The 16,620-nt window shown below is 54.4% G+C and overlaps 10 protein-coding genes across 10 annotated transcripts; 5 read left to right on the forward strand and 5 right to left on the reverse strand.

The window, feature by feature from the left end:
* The first annotated feature begins 1,769 nt into the window (after positions 1-1,769).
* On the forward strand, positions 1,770-3,077 carry CC84DRAFT_1164407 (uncharacterized protein). The gene has a single exon (XM_018178481.1). It carries the CDS (start codon positions 2,174-2,176, stop codon positions 3,038-3,040), a length of 867 nt encoding a protein of 288 aa, XP_018036386.1. The 5' UTR covers positions 1,770-2,173; the 3' UTR covers positions 3,041-3,077.
* A 61-nt stretch (positions 3,078-3,138) lies between these two features.
* On the reverse strand, positions 3,139-4,196 carry CC84DRAFT_1259317 (short-chain dehydrogenase/reductase-like protein; the record flags this gene model as incomplete). Its single annotated transcript, XM_018184902.1, has 4 exons — positions 3,594-4,196; positions 3,445-3,546; positions 3,296-3,393; positions 3,139-3,234 (listed from the first exon to the last, which is right to left on the reverse strand). The coding sequence occupies exons 1-4, from the start codon at positions 4,102-4,104 to the stop codon at positions 3,139-3,141; spliced, it is 807 nt and encodes a 268-aa protein (XP_018036387.1). The 5' UTR covers positions 4,105-4,196.
* An 885-nt stretch (positions 4,197-5,081) lies between these two features.
* CC84DRAFT_1196227 (Metallo-dependent hydrolase) lies at positions 5,082-6,330 on the forward strand (the record flags this gene model as incomplete). Its single annotated transcript, XM_018181443.1, has 2 exons — positions 5,082-5,323; positions 5,555-6,330. The coding sequence occupies exons 1-2, from the start codon at positions 5,134-5,136 to the stop codon at positions 6,328-6,330; spliced, it is 966 nt and encodes a 321-aa protein (XP_018036388.1). The 5' UTR covers positions 5,082-5,133.
* Position 6,331: 1 nt separating this feature from the next.
* Positions 6,332-8,231, reverse strand: CC84DRAFT_1119631 (uncharacterized protein). Its single transcript, XM_018175556.1, has 2 exons — positions 6,723-8,231; positions 6,332-6,670 (listed from the first exon to the last, which is right to left on the reverse strand). The coding sequence occupies exons 1-2, from the start codon at positions 7,952-7,954 to the stop codon at positions 6,646-6,648; spliced, it is 1,257 nt and encodes a 418-aa protein (XP_018036389.1). The 5' UTR covers positions 7,955-8,231; the 3' UTR covers positions 6,332-6,645.
* A 130-nt stretch (positions 8,232-8,361) lies between these two features.
* CC84DRAFT_1119634 (uncharacterized protein) lies at positions 8,362-9,879 on the forward strand. Its single transcript, XM_018175557.1, has 2 exons — positions 8,362-8,933; positions 8,980-9,879. The coding sequence occupies exons 1-2, from the start codon at positions 8,488-8,490 to the stop codon at positions 9,533-9,535; spliced, it is 1,002 nt and encodes a 333-aa protein (XP_018036390.1). The 5' UTR covers positions 8,362-8,487; the 3' UTR covers positions 9,536-9,879.
* On the forward strand, positions 9,859-10,259 carry CC84DRAFT_1244899 (HET-domain-containing protein). The gene has a single exon (XM_018184172.1). It carries the CDS (start codon positions 9,864-9,866, stop codon positions 10,149-10,151), a length of 288 nt encoding a protein of 95 aa, XP_018036391.1. The 5' UTR covers positions 9,859-9,863; the 3' UTR covers positions 10,152-10,259.
* A 102-nt stretch (positions 10,260-10,361) lies between these two features.
* On the reverse strand, positions 10,362-11,642 carry CC84DRAFT_1119637 (alpha-ketoglutarate-dependent sulfonate dioxygenase; the record flags this gene model as incomplete). The annotated part of the gene is made up of 4 exons (XM_018175558.1): positions 10,362-10,959; positions 11,018-11,184; positions 11,237-11,346; positions 11,402-11,642. Coding segments are annotated over 4 exons (1,116 nt in total), but the record flags the coding sequence as incomplete, so codon positions are not given.
* A 60-nt stretch (positions 11,643-11,702) lies between these two features.
* Positions 11,703-12,225, forward strand: CC84DRAFT_743562 (uncharacterized protein). The gene has a single exon (XM_018187268.1). It carries the CDS (start codon positions 11,739-11,741, stop codon positions 12,078-12,080), a length of 342 nt encoding a protein of 113 aa, XP_018036393.1. The 5' UTR covers positions 11,703-11,738; the 3' UTR covers positions 12,081-12,225.
* CC84DRAFT_1196234 (MFS general substrate transporter) lies at positions 12,006-14,456 on the reverse strand. Its single transcript, XM_018181444.1, has 5 exons — positions 13,220-14,456; positions 13,043-13,173; positions 12,646-12,991; positions 12,486-12,591; positions 12,006-12,439 (listed from the first exon to the last, which is right to left on the reverse strand). Exons 1-5 carry the CDS (start codon positions 14,273-14,275, stop codon positions 12,372-12,374), a joined length of 1,707 nt encoding a protein of 568 aa, XP_018036394.1. The 5' UTR covers positions 14,276-14,456; the 3' UTR covers positions 12,006-12,371.
* Positions 14,457-15,169: 713 nt separating this feature from the next.
* CC84DRAFT_1068720 (uncharacterized protein) lies at positions 15,170-15,577 on the reverse strand (the record flags this gene model as incomplete). Its single annotated transcript, XM_018173651.1, has 1 exon — positions 15,170-15,577. A coding segment is annotated over one exon (408 nt), but the record flags the coding sequence as incomplete, so codon positions are not given.
* Positions 15,578-16,620: the final 1,043 nt, after the last annotated feature.

Raw genomic sequence — 16,620 nt, forward strand, 5'->3', positions numbered from 1 at the left:
AGGCATTATGGTGCGAATTTTCTGTCCCTCCAAACATGCCCAACGCCATGTCCACGACCCACCCGCCCATTCGGCTTATCCGAAATCCGTAGATGGAATGCATAATGGATTGGTGCTTGCTCTATGCACGAAGGGAAGAGTCACCAACTATATAGTGTAGTCCTTCTGTCTGCCCAAACTATTTCACGACAAAGACATAGTCCTGCCCTTTGGCATAGTTAAAATCAAGGTAGATATGAACCATGGCTCAGTACCTGCTCTGTTCGATCAGGTTTACTCGATCAAGGCTCATAGCCCGGCATGGACTTTTCAAATCTCCGTGACCTAGTAACTTTGGCTTGGAGTTCTACTTCGGCTGTTCAAGCTCGCAGAGAAAGCAATACTATGGCTTGCTGCGAGGGCGAGTCTCGAAAAGACTCGACAACTTCACAAGGCCTGGGACGCGTGTCTTCGGTGTCTAACAAAAGTGCATACAAATCCATGTGATGGAGTGTTTACCTGTATGTGTCTCCAACCAAACAAAATTCTATACATATGACTAAGTCCCTGATCTCCTTCGTCTCTGTTGAGAAATTCAGCAGACTACAGGGCATTCTGAGACTTCCACATGGCTCCCGATTCGCATTATCGTACATGTATCATCATTTGGTTGGAAGTGAGCTATTTTCCCCACGCTTTTGCTTTATCGCAGAAGTGTTGCATCAAAAGTTCACAGTGCTTGAGTGCATGTTGTGTTTGAGCTTCCGGTACCTTTTTAAACGCAGTTGCGAATAGGACATGTTCTAGGCTATGTCATTCCATAGAACGAGCAATCTGATTGACTCATGCGATTCTTTGTGATCGAGAGCAACGGGCTACTCAAGACTAACACCTGCATCAAAGCAGGTAATAGAGCCCTCTACCGAAAAGCCATCCGACAATTCTCTACCATGAATGTAGATATAAAAGTCTGACATCTGTCCCCAGATTCTCTTCACTTGAAGATCGCTCCTCGTTCCATTGAAGCAAGAAGAACAAGTGGGCATGGCGATGAGTTGGGTATTGGAGGTTTGAAAGCCTGGGGCCTCACATCTCATGGCTGAGACTTGAGAACTTACCATACATATTTTCCTTCTACGTCTACGCATGTGTAGTTCCAGGCTGTGCGAAAATGACGTTTCCATTAGACTCACTGTTTCAGGTGGATTCGTAGTCTGGATCATATGTATTCACCTTTTGGTCAAAGGTCGCCACGATCCTTGCTATACTGAATTTTAATATCTTAAGATTTCAACTCCGTGGAACTGACTGAACAGCAAAAGGATAATTTCATGTGATGCCTCCTTGTAGGCTTTTTTGGAAGATAAGTTGACACTGGTACAGGCTGGGATATGCTGATGGAAAGTTTACCATAGTCTTTTACATGAGCTTTCGTGTTGCAATTTTCTTTTGCCCGGTGATGAAGAGACTCATCACTTTATGAAATTCTGTTAAGTACTTCAAGCATTTTGATTCTGAACCAAGCTAAGTATATCGGCGCTCGAGAAACTTTTCTTGACCTTTCTCCTCACACAATTCCTCCACTGACTTGGGAGATTAAATGCACTAAAAACAAATACAAGCCATTGCGGCCGTGAAATTGCAAAACATCGCCTATCCATCGCTCGCATTTGTGCTAGCGCAGGCATCCATCGCACTAAAGAGTTTAGCGCCACGCTAACGCATCGTTGCCTGAATGCACATCGCACTATATCTGACCACAGTTCCGGAACATCATTATCCAGACGACACATAAACGAGGAAGATGAAAACCAGAAGCAGTGAACCCGCGACGCGACGTAGCACTCGAGCAGCAACAACACATGCAAAACCAGCTCGCAATAAGGCCTCAGGGGTAACAAAGGCACCTCCTCGGACCAATTCCAAACGCACGCCCCCCACAAAAAGAAATGGCCTTACGCTCGCCCATGTCCTTGAAAAATATCACAAACAATCCTCAACCGACCCAAATGCTTCCCACTCCAAACTCCTCGGCCTCCCCCTCGAGCTCTTCACACATATCACCACATTTCTCCCGCCAGAAGCCCTCATCTGCCTTAGTCTCACCTGCAAGCTCGCCCTGCAGTACATCGGCGCAGAATGCTGGCGACATCCAGAAATCAGAAAACACCAGTACTACTGCCGCAGACACCTCATGCAATGCCTCATCCGGGATAATCCTCCAGACTTGACGCTCTGCGTCTATTGCAACACGCTGCACCCGCCGCTGAAGCCCCCGCGGACGCATAAAGTCACCAAACTGACGAAAGTATGTATGAGCCAGTGGGCAGTCGTGGGTTACTTCCCTCAGGTGTGGGATGAAGAGCAAGAAGGCGGGTACAGCCTGCTCCACGCGCACATCCACGACGTCTTTGAGAAACGGGACACCGACCCAGCGGCTGCTGAGCTTCTCGCGGGGCACTACTCGACCTCGAAAAACCCAAACTTCAGCTATGACCTCACGTCCTCGGCGAGCTGGATCGACAAGCGCCTCGTCCTGCAGCACACGCACGTCTTCCGCTCCAAATCCCGTGCCCCACTCAAACTTGCAGCCGTACTAGCGCTGCCATTAAGACTGTGCGCGCACCAATCGACGACAACAGCCGAGGCGGAGAGGGCGCGATACGTCGGCAAGACATCTGATGGCAAAAACACCCCGTTCCTTACGCACGCCATCGTGTCTGGGTTTCCACCGGATCAACGCAGCAGTGCGCCCAAGCCCGCCATGTTCCGCAATGTTACGTCCCTGGAGCAGAAGCAGATTGATGCCGCAGAGGCGGGCGAAGACGTGGTGTGGAAGTGCCGCGGCTGCGTGACAAAGTACAAGGTCACGATGGAGAAAGATGGCGCACTGAAGATAGTAAGCTGGCATTGCTTTGGCGCAGATCTGCTGCATGCAAATAGATATTGGGAGTGGCTAGTGCGCAGGGAGGTTGCGAATCTGGGGGCAGGGAAGAGGAATAGCGAGTACTGGTTTCCAGCGGGGCGGAGCATGCCGGATTTTAAGATTGTGGAAGGGTGAGGGAGGGAGGGGTGTGTTGGAGCAAAGTAGGTGTTTAGAGGATGAATTGTTGGAATATATACAGTACAATGGCGAGTTCGATGCTCGATTTTCTCGCCTTACATACTGCTGTATCCGCCGTCGACCGGTATCCCGACTCCAGTAATCCACGAAGCATCCTCGCTCGCCAGGAACAGCGCTGCTCTCGCAATGTCCTGCGTTCTCGTTAGTCTTGGCTCCCAATTCCGGTTCCAATGTTCGCTTTGAAGCACGTGCCTTGCCCTCGCCCAATCCGCGGAACGGATGCCTCTCGAGTAAATGGGATTTCAGTGCCTCATCCGAAAACACATGATGCGTCATTGCCGAATTGGTGACTACAGCGTTAGTATCTTTCGAGAGGAGGCATGGAGAATTCGGTGTCTTACAGCCAGGACACAGCGCATTAACATGGATGCGGTGCGGCGCACAATCCAGCGCCGCCGTCTTCGTCAGCCCGATAACGCCGTGTTTCGCAGCCGTGTAGCCCGCTGCATCTATTAGCACGTCGTGTATGCCTCAACCATGCTCAACATACTGTAGTTTGACTGCCCCGCAAGCCCCCAGATACTCGCAATATTTACGATCCACCCCTTATCCCCGGATGGGCCTGCCTGTTGCCCCACCATCTGCCTACTTGCATACTTCGTCCCCAAAAACACACCCTTCAAATTGATATTCAAAATCTTATCCCACTGCTCCTCGCGATACTCCCAGATCTTTTTCCTGTCCTCACCCGTCCCTGCGTTGTTCACCATGATGTCCAGCCTGCCGAATAGCGTGATGGCCTCCTCGACGAGGGCCTCGACATCGGACGCAACGGAGATGTTGGCTTTCACGAAGGCGGCGCGACCCCCGGCTTTTTCGATCTCTTGGACGGTAGTCAGGTGTCCGTCTGTGCCTTCTGCGGCAGCGAGGAGAGAGGATTCTTGCAAGTCGGTGACGATGACCGAGGCGCCTTCTGCGGCGAAGAGGAGGGCGATGGCGCGGCCGATGCCAGAGGCGGAGCCGGTAACGATGGCGACTTTGTTTTGGAGGCGGCCGGGCATTGATTTCTTGAGGGGTGTTGTAGGTGTCTAGTTACGGGAAATGTAGGGTAAAGAGGAGAGGCAGGGGTGAATGAGGTGAAAGAGAATCGTTAGGGAGGCTTGTAAGTGGATGTGCAGCAAGAAATAGTATTAGGTGTAAGTATATATACTGAGAACTCTGGATCGTACGGACAAGGGAAGCCTACCATTCGCAAGCCAAGTAGGGCAACGTGTGTAGCACTCGAGACGCACGCTACTCGGCTCCCACGCCATACGCGGACTCATCTGGATACAATTCAAGCGGTGTGCATACTTGTTTCGATGCCTGTGTTAGCATCTGGATGTACCGCGCAGCCAATCATCCAATCTCGCGCCATACTGCCCCTTGAAAGCGTGACGGACTTCGGATGCAACCAAGGCAGCATCAAGAGGTCATATTCGTATTTCTAGGAAAAAGTGACAGGCGTGAATGGATTCATGGTGTGGAGTTCCTCCAGCTATCAGAGGTAGTGCTGAGTGGATTACCAAGATGGCGGAGTTCGGATGCGGCTGGTAGAGACTGGAGGATCCACTGGCAGAGTCCGACGAGTTGTGACTTCAGGAACTGCACCTCGCCACTCCGAAGACGCGAGATGCGAGGGAGAACCTGCTCAGCTATGGTATGCAAGATATTCCTCGAGAGTCTGTGTACTGTTATCCTTGTTCGCCACGTTGTAGATGCTGCGTCGAGATTTGGGTTGTGGTCGCAGGGAGTCCAGAGGTTCGGACAATTCTGACAGCAACGCAGGAGAGCATATTTCAGACCGGCCTGGTAGGGACTAGCGTGCGGGCCCCACGCGAAAGAACGCACCGCGACGTCATGCTCAAGTTGTCGTCAACATCGTCTGGAGCACAATGGTATACACAATTAAAAAATTAATCACATCTTGAGACAGTTAAGCGCAATCGTTTTACAATCTTTGCTTTCTCATGCCGGACATTGGCTCTCACACACCCCTCTACTGAACATCCAACCTACCAAAGCCAATCTTTCCACCAACAACACACCCAATGTCCAACTCTTTAGAAGATGACTTCCCCTGGCACTTCGGCGTCTTTGACGCGCACTGTCACCCAACGGATATCATGTCGAGCATCGACGCCCTTCCAAGCATGAACGCCCGCTGCCTAACCGTAATGGGCACGCGAGCGCAAGACCAGCACCTCGTAGCACAAGTGGCAGACAAGTACGGCGTCAAGAGTAAGGACTACGAGAAGTGGAAGCGGGAAGAATGCATGGTGCCGTGTTTCGGGTGGCATCCTTGGTTCGCGCACATGATGTACCTGGATGGGGATTCCGCAAACCGGGATACATCAGGCGGAGTGCGTGCTCTGACAGGAGACGCAAAGATCGCACACTATCAAAGCGTCCTGGCCCCAAAACGCGAAAACCCAAGCGAAGAGGATAAGAAAACATACCTCTCCCTCCCAGACCCAACGCCCTTTTCCGACTTCCTTGCCCAAACCCGCAGAAATCTCGAAAAGTACCCGTTTGCGCTCGTCGGCGAAATTGGTCTCGACCGCTCCTTCCGCATCCCGGAGGCTAACCCAGGAGACCGCGAAGACAACGAACTCACACCCGGCGGCCGGGAAGGCAGACGGCTGACCCCATTCCGCTGTGCGCCCGCACACCAAAAGGAGATATTCAAGCGCCAGTTGCAGCTCGCGGCAGAGCTCGATCGCGGCGTAAGCTTGCACGGCGTGCAAGCCCACGGCCTGGTTTTCTCCACCATCAAAGAACTGTGGCAAGAGCATCAACTCCCTGTGCTCTCCAAGCGCGAGAGGAAGAAGCGCGAGACCGATGGCCCCAGCGTTACTTCCCACGTTTCCTCACAGGGCGCGGATAACGACAAACCGAGGCCATTCCCGCCGCGTATATGCCTACACTCGTACTCCGGGTCCCCCGACGCGTTCAAGCAGTACCTCTCACCCTCCATTCCTGTCTCTTTCTTCGCCTCCTTCTCCACCGCCATTAATCTGGGCAACGATCTTGAGGGTGAGACGCCCGAAGCTTTCGTGCAGATGATCGAGACGGTGCCCGACGACATGCTGCTCGTGGAGAGCGACTTGCACACTGCGGGTGCAGAGATGGATGAGAGACTGGAAGACATGGTGCGGCGGATCTGCGTGATCAAAGGCTGGGGCCTGGACGAAGGCGTGAGGCGGTTGGGGGACAATTGGAAGAGGTTTGTGTTTGGCGAGGGGTAAGGTGGCGTAGAGACGGCATGGTTGGAAGACAAGCTTACAAGGCAGTGTTGGAAGTGAAAGATTATATGTATGCGGGCAGGTATGCTCTATGCTTCTGTCTCGGGTGCTATCTATCTAGGCGAGGCAACGCTGGCCTCGATGGTGCTCATGGGTAACAGGAACGACAAATGGACAAAGCAGATCACGTGATTCGTGTGAGAAGACCAACAACGCCTTGCTATGCAGCACACGGGCAGTATAAAAGGAAATGGGCGGACTGGGGGGTGGGATGATGCAAAATAAGTAGGTAGAGTAAGAAAGTAGAGCTGTGTACAGTTATCTCGCTACGCGCTCGATAATCCTGGGTGTTTGTTAGCATGAATTCTGGTTGAACGGAAATGGAAGGGGCGTACCTCATGGTGCTGATGGCAAAGGTAGTCAGCCATGCAATCAGCGCAATCAGCAGTGTAGCCGTCAGCGCCTTTTGCCGGGTACAGATGCTCTTCACGTAGGGGCAGCCCGACCCGCCATTGCGCGGATCGGCCAGATCGGTGCCGTCCATGCACGCCCAGCGGCTGTCCGTCAGCGCCTGGAAAGCCAGACTGAGGTTTGCGGAGTCGAAGACAATGAAGGCGAGATCGAGGAAGACAAGACGCATCTTGGCGTAGTGGGAGCGCAGGCCCAGGGGTCTCGAGGTGTATTCGTCGTAGGTGATGTAGACGGTGTAGATAATGGCCACGACATCGACAATCACAGCCATCCAGGTAGACGAGTTGTTCTTGCACGAGCGGCTGTCGGAGCGGTGGAAGATGGAGCCAGCCAGGGCAAGCGCCAGGACAGAGAAGGTAAGGACGATTAGGCGCACGACGAGCGGCACCATGGGGTGGGTCATGAGGACCCGGCGGAAGCGGGCGCGCTTAGCGGAGCTGAAGAGGAAGAAGCCCTTGAGCGGCTTCTTCTCGTCCTGGTCCATGGGCTGCCACTCTGCCTCGAGATCGGGCATGTTCTCCTTCATCCAGTCGTCGTCGACGATCTGGCCGCGCGAGGACGGGGGCCGGTCCAGGTCGGAGGCCTTTGCGAACTGCTGCCACTTGGAGGCCTGCTCGGCGAGGGGCGTCTTGGGGGTGACGGGGGCATGCTCGCGGGCGTGGTCGAAGCGGCGGCCCGGGACGTGCGACTTGGGGGTGGGGAGGTAGTTGTGCGAGGCCGGGCGGGCCGACGTGGGCGTGCGCGGCAGCAGCAGCGACGAGGCGTGGTCGGCATGCTCGTCGTCGTCGGCGGACTGGACCCAGGGCGGGAGGGTGCGGGCGATGCGGTGCTGCCTGTCGTCGGCCGCCTGCGTGTCCTTGGAGCGCGACGACGCCAGCGTGAGCGGGTTCGACGACACCGACTGGCTGTGCGACGTGCGCACGTTGTTGGCGCCGTCGGCCTGGTCGTGCGAGTAGCGCTCGCGGCTGCTCGAAGCGGTGGTGGCCGACAGCGGGCGCTGCAGGCTCAGGCTCGAGGCGGTCGGGGGGATCGGCGAGGGCTGGAGGTGGTTGTTTGCTGAAGGGGCGGTGGTGAGGTGCCCCTGGGGCGGCGGCGGCGAGGGGAGCAGGAAGGGCGACGAGCCATTGCGGGCTTCGACCATGGGGTTGCTGGTCATGTTACACGCCGTGGCTCCGCTAGATTCAAGAGGCCCTCCGGGGTGCCTGTGCCCGTGTTGTGAGGGCGGCGGCGGCTCCGCGGTGGAGGCAGCTCAACGGGCGCCAGCCAAGCCGCGCAAGCGTGGGCGGCGGCAGGGCAGCACACGGCAACGGGCGATTACGTGGGCGCGAAGCAGCAGTCGGTGTGCGCCGACATGCTCGGGGGATGCGCCCGGGGTTGCTGCTGCTGGCTGGCTCGGTGTCTGGCGCGGCGGCAGCGAGCGTGCGGTCTCGCCGTGGTGGTGAGGGCAGAAACAGGCGCGTTGCTGGCGAGATTAGCTGTAGATCCAGGACCCACGGCGCCTGGCCCTGGCCCTGCACAGCGCGCCATGACGTCCTCGCCGCGAACAATTCCATGTCGACGCTCCGCTAGCCTGCGTGCGCCCGCGACTCGCACCGCCATCATGTTTCGCGCGTCGCCCATCTAAAAAGCTTCGCATCTGCGCCATTGCGCGCTTACTAACCCACGCTGCACACCGTTGCGACCGCCGCCATGCGCCTGTTCCTGCTCCCCGTGTCCACGCGGCGCTCGCTCATCTACTGCGAGAAGCTGCACGACAAGGCCGCCAGCGAGCGCGGGTACCTCGACAAGCTCACCAACAAGGCCAGCGAGACATGGGTCGCCTGGGAGTCGGACGCAAAGGCGCCGCTCAACTGGAAGAAGCGCGTGACGCACATGGGCAACCAGGCCCTCAACCGCATCCCCTTCGAGGAGTGGGGGCTCAAGACGCTGCCCGCCCTGACGCCGCGGCGCAAGCTCGCCATCACCGAGGGCACCGAGAAGTGGCAGGTCATATATCCGGGCCAGTACTTGCACAAAGAGCGCGTGCCCGAGATCCTCAAGCAGCTGGCCAAGGAGAAGCAGGGCATGTACCGCAGCAAGATGCTGTGGAGCATCGTCGCCATGCCCTTCACCGCGCCCTTTGCGCTGATTCCCGTGTACGTCACACGCACCTGTGAGCCCTTGCCTTGCTAATCGCACCAGCATCCCCAATCTACCCTTCTTCTACTTCGTCTACCGCGCCTACTCCTATTGGAAAGCCCTCGCCGGCTCAAAGCACCTCGAGTTTCTCCTGCAGCACAATCTCCCCACTCCGAACCCCTCCACCGAGCTCGATGAAGCCTACACCGCCGGCCTCATGTACCCGACCCGTGACATCTCGCGCGCCGCCCCTACGCCCACAAAAGAGCAGTCAGAGAAGGTCGCAGATGTGGTGGAGTCGCTAACCAACGGTGGAAAGGAAGACGTCATGGTGCTGCAGCGCTGGAACGGCAAGCTCATCGCCGAGCAGTTCCACCTGCCCGACATGGAAGTCGAGATTGAGCGCGCGGTCGAGCAGGTCGAGCAGTCCATCAAAGCAAGAGACAAACTTGTAGAAGAGAAGCTTGAGCTGGAGAAGGCAACTGCAGGGCCGGGGCAGACGGCCAAGGACGCGCTACCCAGGCACATCACGCAGCCGCTAGAGGAAGCCGAGAAGCGGATCCACGAAGCGGCGGAGAAGATATCGCATGAGAAGCCTTCCAAGGACGAGAAGGCGTGACGCCTGTAATGTGCAGTACGGATGAGACGTTTGTATGATATCCCGGGTGGCTATTTGCGTTGTAAGTGCGGCGTGTTGTACATGTACATGTGTGATGATGGCGCCTGTCTGTTTTTGCTTATGCTCCAACCTCTATACACACGGCCTACTGATGGCAAAAGAAAATTCCCTTTATCTATCTTATTTTTGATGGCCAAATATTTCTCCGGTTTTACTTCCTACGTTACAGCTATGCGACGACAACGTTCTGCGCATTCAAAAGATTTAGTACAGCTATGTGCCCTTGTCGCATTAGGCACTAGGCTGAGCAGGGCTGGCGCACAATACAATGCAAACTCTCAGAGACATGTCTGGATACGACTCCAATCTCCTATCACGCTCTTTCGTACTGCTGGGGCGCATATCACTCCCCCGTCCAGATAACATGCAACGCGCATCCCCTTCTGGCAACGCCCAATTTGCATTCTTTTTGCTCGAGTACCGTCGCAGAGGAACCAAGATGCCTCTATGGGTCGACGCCGTCTGTATCGACCAATCTAATACTTCAGAACGCACGTATCAGGTTCGCATGATGGACAGAATATACTCCGAAGCGGAGTGCGTGGTTGTGTGGTAGATAATGCGGGTGTTCACACCATACCTACCTCCAGGCGAGGTCTTGGGAGGTACGATGAATCAGACAAGGCACTGTCCTTATCGAACGAGAATGCAGCATATAGCATGTAGCGAAGGGTATACGTTGTTCATGTGTGCATGTTCGTGACTCGGCACCCAGCCGTCAGATGCCCTCCAGCACCACGTACCACACGCACAGCGCTCCTCAAACCTCTCGGGCCAACGCCTCCCGCCTCGACACACTGCCCGGATCGTAAAAGGGCTTCTCGCCCAACCCTACCACCCTGTTCCCCTGCCTCTTCCCCGCGTAGTCATTCGTCGCAGTGTGAAACACACTCCGGTTATCCCAGATCGCGACATCGTTCTCCCGCCACCGGAACCGAACCTGCAAATCATGATTCTCCACGACAACCTGCAGGAAATAGCCCTTGAGTATCTCGCTCTCCCGCGCCGTCACGCCGTCAATCCACCCATGCTCGAGCTGGTGTCCCGCCCCGAAGAGGCTCTTCCAGCCCGTCACGGGGTTCGTCCGCACGACGGGGTGGCTGGCGGCGAAGTCGAGGCCGGTGTTTTCAGGGCTGCCGCGAGAGGTAGAAATCAGCTCGGCGCCGAACTCCGCCGCGACGCGGTTGAAGTTGGGCTGGTGGTGCGTGGCGGTTAGGCCTTCGGCGAATTTCTGTAACGGGGGCGAGAGGCGGTCGTACGCTTCGTAGCCGGAGGCCCAGAGGGTGTCGCCGCCGGCGCCGTCGGCGGGAAGTGTGTGCACTTTGAGAATGGCGTAATCGGAGGGGATACGCTCGAAGGTGATGCTGGGATGCGGGTTAAGATGCGCACGCAGGGGGAAAGGGAGGCGTAGGGGGGGCGTACTCGGCGTGCCAGCCTTCGCTGGCGAGACGCTTGGAGTTTGCACCGAAGCGGTCGGCGTAGAAGGTGCGGTTTTGGTCGGAGGAGATGACCGAGACTTCGTCGTCGAGCTTTCCGTTCTCGTCGACGGCGATGCCACGCTTGCTGTTGCTTAGAGCGTGGCGGTGGAGCTGTGCATCGTCAACGTAACGAACTTGCAGGCGAAATAGACGTCCTAGTCACCTTGGATGTCTCCGGCTTGCCCGTGAGCTCTCCGAGCCTTTGTCCCAAGATCTTCTGATCATCAATGTTTAGGTTCTGATTGCGGAAGAAGACCACGCCGCGCTGAGAGACTGAGGTGGTAGTTGGCACGCTTGAAGTCTATTTTTTGGGAATTTGGGGAAATACCTAAGATGGCAAGATCTCTGACCTTCGTATCGTCATGTAGGATGTCACTGAGCTGCAGTTTTGGAAATTCCTCCCCAATGACCGGTGTAACGTTGGCATGCTCATATTGTTCGAGCGAACTGGAGGAGACCAACGGCTTTTCTAAGCGGGATCCGCTTTCGCCTTTGGATCTCACTTTGGGTGGTGCCTGATGTTCGACAGGACGAACGGACAAGTCAAGGTCAGCAGCTGGAGGCGCCATGGTATAAACGAATATGTGATCAATGAGTTATGTTGTGGAAGAAGAAATGCCTTTCTATGAGTCTCGCTTTGAGCAGAAAAGGTGCAGGGCTTAGGTATGATGTCGATAGCTCTTATATCCATGTCTCCGCATTTCACCATTGATACCGCTGCATCGCGTGCTGATGCTCTGCTTGCCGAGCTTCCAGTGATGAGAACTAGCTGTAGTGGTGCAATCAGACAGCCATCCTTTCGCGCCGTGAATGGTTGTCTCCTGCAGTATTACACGCATGTGGCGATGATGTGCGATCTCCGCTTCTTGCGTCACTGGACGCATACAGGTCACGTGATCGTGCATCTCCAGGATCGTCCACCGCGTCGCCACCAGGAGCTTGAACTCTTTCTATTGGAGATTTGGTTGTTTGAATCTTGTGGTACTCATGTTTATGGCATTGTGTAGTGGGATTTGCTCGTTGTGGTATAAAAGGAAATGCCTCCTTGCGTCTAGATAGTGAGTGTGGCAGTAGAAAAAAGGACATGAAGATAGAAAATGCAGGAAGTAGGCTTGGGGGATAAAGAGATTTGTGAGAGATGATTGGTGGCACCTATTAAGTCAATTGTGGGCTTGCACCACCAATTGTATGCTCTAGTGCCGATACAAGGAGTTGGATATGCGGTGAGGCTGAGCGTTAGTACGAATTTGTACTTGCTCTTGCCTGTAGCTGAGACACTCTGTGGCATAATCGAATGTCTACAGCTTATGCTGCGTCAAGAATGCGGTCAAAACAAAGCCCAGGATGGAACATGTCAAAGACAGAACTGGTCCGGTCAGCTTGCGCACTGCTAGTGATCATCTGTCGCTTACCGTGAGTCCAAGTGAGCGCATCCACGTAGGAAGCGACAACGATGTGCGAGATGGCAGGTTTTGCGTGTTCGGCGTAGTGAACATCGGAAACTGCACGCTCAATGATCTAGATAAATGTCAGCTATGGTGACCAATATCTTCCCAAAGTGTGTGAGCCTACTTTCATCTTTTTCAGACCTTCGAATCCTCCTTCTCCCAATTTCCGATCCAGTATGAGACGCAACGAGCCTTGCAGCACAGCGCTTGAAGATGCCATACCAATCACACCTCCAGCAGATCCGGCCAGGTACAGCGTAGAAGCGGCAACGGCCGAATACGCTGAATCGATCGAAGCTTGGACACTGATGAAGAGCGTCGAGCCTGCGACACCCATGGCAAAGCCGCCGGGAATGATGTATAGCGACTCGAGCCAATTGGTGTGACCGTGCCATCGAAGGATAAGGAGGAGATAGGCGCCGCATGCGGAGAGAATGGCGAGTAGAGTGATGGTCTTGTATCGGCCAGTCCTGTGTTCGCCGTTAGCACAGGCTGGGCGGGAGTTCCAGAAATTCGGTTACCTCTTAATGAACGCTCCGGCTAATAGACCACCCACAGCGTTACCCGCAACGGCAGGGAAGAGGTGAGCACCAGCGACTGTATTCGATGCACCGGTAGTAACTTGAAAGTAGAGAGGGATCGCAAACATTAGCTGTGGATGTTAGTGCGGAGTTCAGACTGATGCTCAGAATACATACCGCCATTTGAGCCATTCCTTGAATCATCATGATCAAAGCCGAGAGCACAACGTCCTTGTTTTGGAACAAAGTCAGCGGGATGACCGGTTCCCTTGCAAATCTGGCTTCAACCAGAACGAAAAGTGCCGCGAACACATATGCAGCTCCAAGCAGACCAAGTATAGCCGGATGTGACCACGGTAGGCGATCACCACCAATCTGCAGCGGTAGAAGGAAGCATAAGATAGTGAGGGTAGTCAATAATGACCCCAGGAAATCTATCCGAGCAAGCTTACTTCCTCTCGTGGTTCCGACTGCATCTGAGGTGGACTGGGTGTGAGAGGGTAGAACCGTGGCGATGAGGACGATGGCGATAGCAGCCGCAGGGCTCTGCCCCATCATTGACCAGCGCCAGCCCACTGTATCCGCGAGCCAGCCACCTAGTGGTCCTCCGATACTGCGACCGGTCGTTGCAGCGATGTTGACGTACGAGCGCCATGTCGCTACGTCTCGCAGTGGCACGAGGTCGGTGATCAAGATAGAGACGAGAGCAGTCATCCCAGATGCACCCAATCCAGATATAACACGGCCTATTATAACATCTTTCATCGTTGTAGCGACGCCAACATAGGCGCAACCCGTTGCAAAGAGAACGTATGCCACGAGTAAAAGCGACTTGCGGCCGTAGATGTCGCTCATCTTCCCGTATATGGGCTGCATCGCCGCTGCAGCGAGTCCGAAGCTCGTGAGAAGCCAGCTAGAGTCGTGCAGAGCGTCAAACTCGGAAGCGATGATAGGGTGTACGGCCAAGAGAATGGAGCCGTCCGCATTGGAAATGAAGACTCCGATCAGTAGGACAAGAACCACCTGTCGAATGGATGTGCGCGCCAGACCACCTGAGGATCCCGTCTCTTCATCTGCTGCCTTTCCATGGCTGCGCGCAGAGTCGGTCACCCGATACTCATTGGATATTTGCTCCGTCAGTAAGGGTGCAGAGTTTCCTTCGGCCGCAGTCACGATCGATTCTGACAGCAACGGTGTGCGCTCGTCCGCTGGGTTCAACGTCGCACCTGCCATCTATCGCTGCGTAGTGTTTAATATGAGAAAGACCTGTATCTAGAGTCGCTGAGACTCCGAAGTTGACGTCGGTAATGTATGACCATGAGTACTGAGTCAGGCCTTCTGGCAGCAGGCAAAAACGTGTCTGACGCATCTTTGTCGCCTTCAAAATTTTGCGTACCCTACTAGTAGCCTAGAACGGATCACCCGAAGATGCGGTGCATGCTGGGATTGGTTTGCAGACGTCTCGGCGTGGGGTGGGGACGAATCCATGTTGCAACGTCGGGGCTTTCGCACGTCATCGGCAATTGTGGACCTCTTATGCATATGACTTCGCATGTACAGAAGAATTATTCTTCCGAAAGTCCATAGACACTTGTGAAGAGAAGGAGCAATTTTCTGAATGCGAAGGTCGGGTGGGTAGGAAAGAGAGGGCCGTACATATGCAGGTGCAAGGATCCAAGGTTAACGTTATTTGGCAGGCTGTGCACGCCCTCACCTCATGCACGCGCACTACCAAAATCCCACCTCAGTAATATGAGGCTGTAGAGACGCCTACAAACGATATCATCACGAGATTTTTTGGATTTGAGGTCTCTGAGGCCCATAGATAACTGCTAGCTACTCAGATTATCGATATCTCCTTGGTGTTTTGATAATTCGGCCGCTGCGCGACTGTGGGGCGGCTGCCATGAATAAGGCCTCATCCATACCTACAGCCTCACGCTGAGCTTGTTTTTTCTTGATAGGTCTGCTAGGAGGCTTTAGAGCCTTCTTATTACCCTTTTGAGACAATTTGATACGTTTCTGAAGTTGACTTTGTGCCCTGCGTGCCTGTTGATCAAGGCGTCTCTGGGAGGCCTCATCGGCCTTCTGCTTTGCGCATGCCTCTCTAGCAGCTGCTCGAGCAACACGCCTCTCCTGGAGAAGTCTTGCTTTGAGCTGTTGGCTGGCCCGACGGGCCTCTGCTTGATCAGCTTTTTGACGCCGTAATTGCTCCTCATCAGTCTCTTTTTGGTGTTGACGATCGCGGGCCCTCTGTATGCTGTGAGGTGACCAGAAAACCGCTCCACCATGATACTCATCGCTCCGATCAAGAGGCAAAGGCCTGCCTCGCGTTGAGTGCCTCTTTTGTATCACTAGAGCCTCGCGCAGGCCTTTATTGATATGCTCTAAGCGCTGTTTCTTTACGGAGATATGGTGTACAGTTCGACTCAGCTTCTTGGCCTCATGGTCGCCTCCTATATCAACGACAGCCCTCAGTAGGCGATCGATCTTCCTCCAATCTGACGCGCTGAGTAATGACGTCAAGCTTTCTCGTATTCCTTGCTCTGATGGCTCGAGCCGAGCTAATATATGGATGATAGTTGCCAGATTGAGTTCTATCTCTTGTCCATAGCTGAGGTTGCGTAGTTTGTTGAGACCATCTGTACGCAATGTCATGACGCGTCTGTATCTGAGGCTCAACGTAGATCGATCAATATCAAACTCTGTGACAAACTTCTGTATATAAGTTGTTCTACTGGATCTCGTGCTTCGATTGCTGCTATCGCGGCCTTGATTGGGTCCATATTGGTGGTGATGCCAAAGTTGTGTTGTTGCATAGGCGGGGTGTGCATGAGGTGAGGGTGTGCACGGCCTGCCAAGATACGTTATCTCCGTAGTCGCAGGATTACGTAAACTCTACATAGGAGCCTACCAGAGATAGGTAATATGGTTCTCACCTACACAGCCAGAATTCACTGGTGCGTTCGCTGCTCAGGGATAATTTGTAGCGTTGTTTCGCAGATTTGAGTTGATTGATCCCCGGGGCTCTGAGGAAGTAAAGGATCGAACAGAATGTTTGAAGGGAACACGCAAGTCTTCACCCTATCTCAGAGCTGTAGCTCTAAAGCATAATGCTATATAATTCATTGAGTACAGCTGCTCTTCCTGGGTCAGAGTTACAAGACCGGGACCCCAGCTCACGTTCGAAACGTTCGCTGGTGCAATGTTCATGATAAAGGCTTTGGCTGAGAGTTTCGAGCTTAATCTCGTCGGTATGCTCAGTTTATCCTTTCTCTGAGGCGGTCTTCAGTACATTATTCGGTACTAGCCGAATTTCTATGTAAGCCTGGACTATGACGGGGCTTTTGCAGCAGGTCTCTCGAGAGAGGATGCGTTTGAAGAGGCATCGACCATGGTGCATTCCCGAAGACATCATGAAGGCACTGAACAGGCGAAATAGATTTCCCTCGCCAACGCCAGCCATCCCAACCTCGTCGATGTACTGAATGAAATTGGCGAGCGCTGCTCGTTGCGTGGGCGCTGAGAGAGCGGAGCTGCCATCCCTGTGGCTTTCGGGATTCACCTCAGTGGAGCCT

The sequence above is a fragment of the Paraphaeosphaeria sporulosa genome (genome assembly GCF_001642045.1).
Source record: "Paraphaeosphaeria sporulosa strain AP3s5-JAC2a unplaced genomic scaffold CC84scaffold_5, whole genome shotgun sequence".
In the NCBI taxonomy this organism is placed as follows: Eukaryota; Fungi; Ascomycota; class Dothideomycetes; order Pleosporales; family Didymosphaeriaceae; genus Paraphaeosphaeria; species Paraphaeosphaeria sporulosa.

What these genes read in the sequence shown, in the direction of transcription:
- CC84DRAFT_1164407 (XM_018178481.1), top strand. Translation starts at nt 2,174, where the DNA reads ATGCAATGCCTCATCCGGGATAATCCTCCAGACTTGACGCTCTGCGTC.
- CC84DRAFT_1119631 (XM_018175556.1), bottom strand. Translation starts at nt 7,954, where the DNA reads ATGACCAGCAACCCCATGGTCGAAGCCCGCAATGGCTCGTCGCCCTTC. An exon ending in TTTGCCATCAGCACCATGAG is followed by an intron (nt 6,671 to 6,722) that starts GTACGCCCCTTC and finishes ACAAACACCCAG; the next exon opens with GATTATCGAGCGCGTAGCGA.
- CC84DRAFT_1119634 (XM_018175557.1), top strand. Translation starts at nt 8,488, where the DNA reads ATGCGCCTGTTCCTGCTCCCCGTGTCCACGCGGCGCTCGCTCATCTAC. An exon ending in CCCTTTGCGCTGATTCCCGT is followed by an intron (nt 8,934 to 8,979) that starts GTACGTCACACG and finishes TAATCGCACCAG; the next exon opens with CATCCCCAATCTACCCTTCT.
- CC84DRAFT_1244899 (XM_018184172.1), top strand. Translation starts at nt 9,864, where the DNA reads ATGCAAACTCTCAGAGACATGTCTGGATACGACTCCAATCTCCTATCA.
- CC84DRAFT_743562 (XM_018187268.1), top strand. Translation starts at nt 11,739, where the DNA reads ATGATGTCGATAGCTCTTATATCCATGTCTCCGCATTTCACCATTGAT.
- CC84DRAFT_1196234 (XM_018181444.1), bottom strand. Translation starts at nt 14,275, where the DNA reads ATGGCAGGTGCGACGTTGAACCCAGCGGACGAGCGCACACCGTTGCTG. An exon ending in AAGGAATGGCTCAAATGGCG is followed by an intron (nt 13,174 to 13,219) that starts GTATGTATTCTG and finishes TAACATCCACAG; the next exon opens with CTAATGTTTGCGATCCCTCT. An exon ending in GCCGGAGCGTTCATTAAGAG is followed by an intron (nt 12,992 to 13,042) that starts GTAACCGAATTT and finishes CGGCGAACACAG; the next exon opens with GACTGGCCGATACAAGACCA.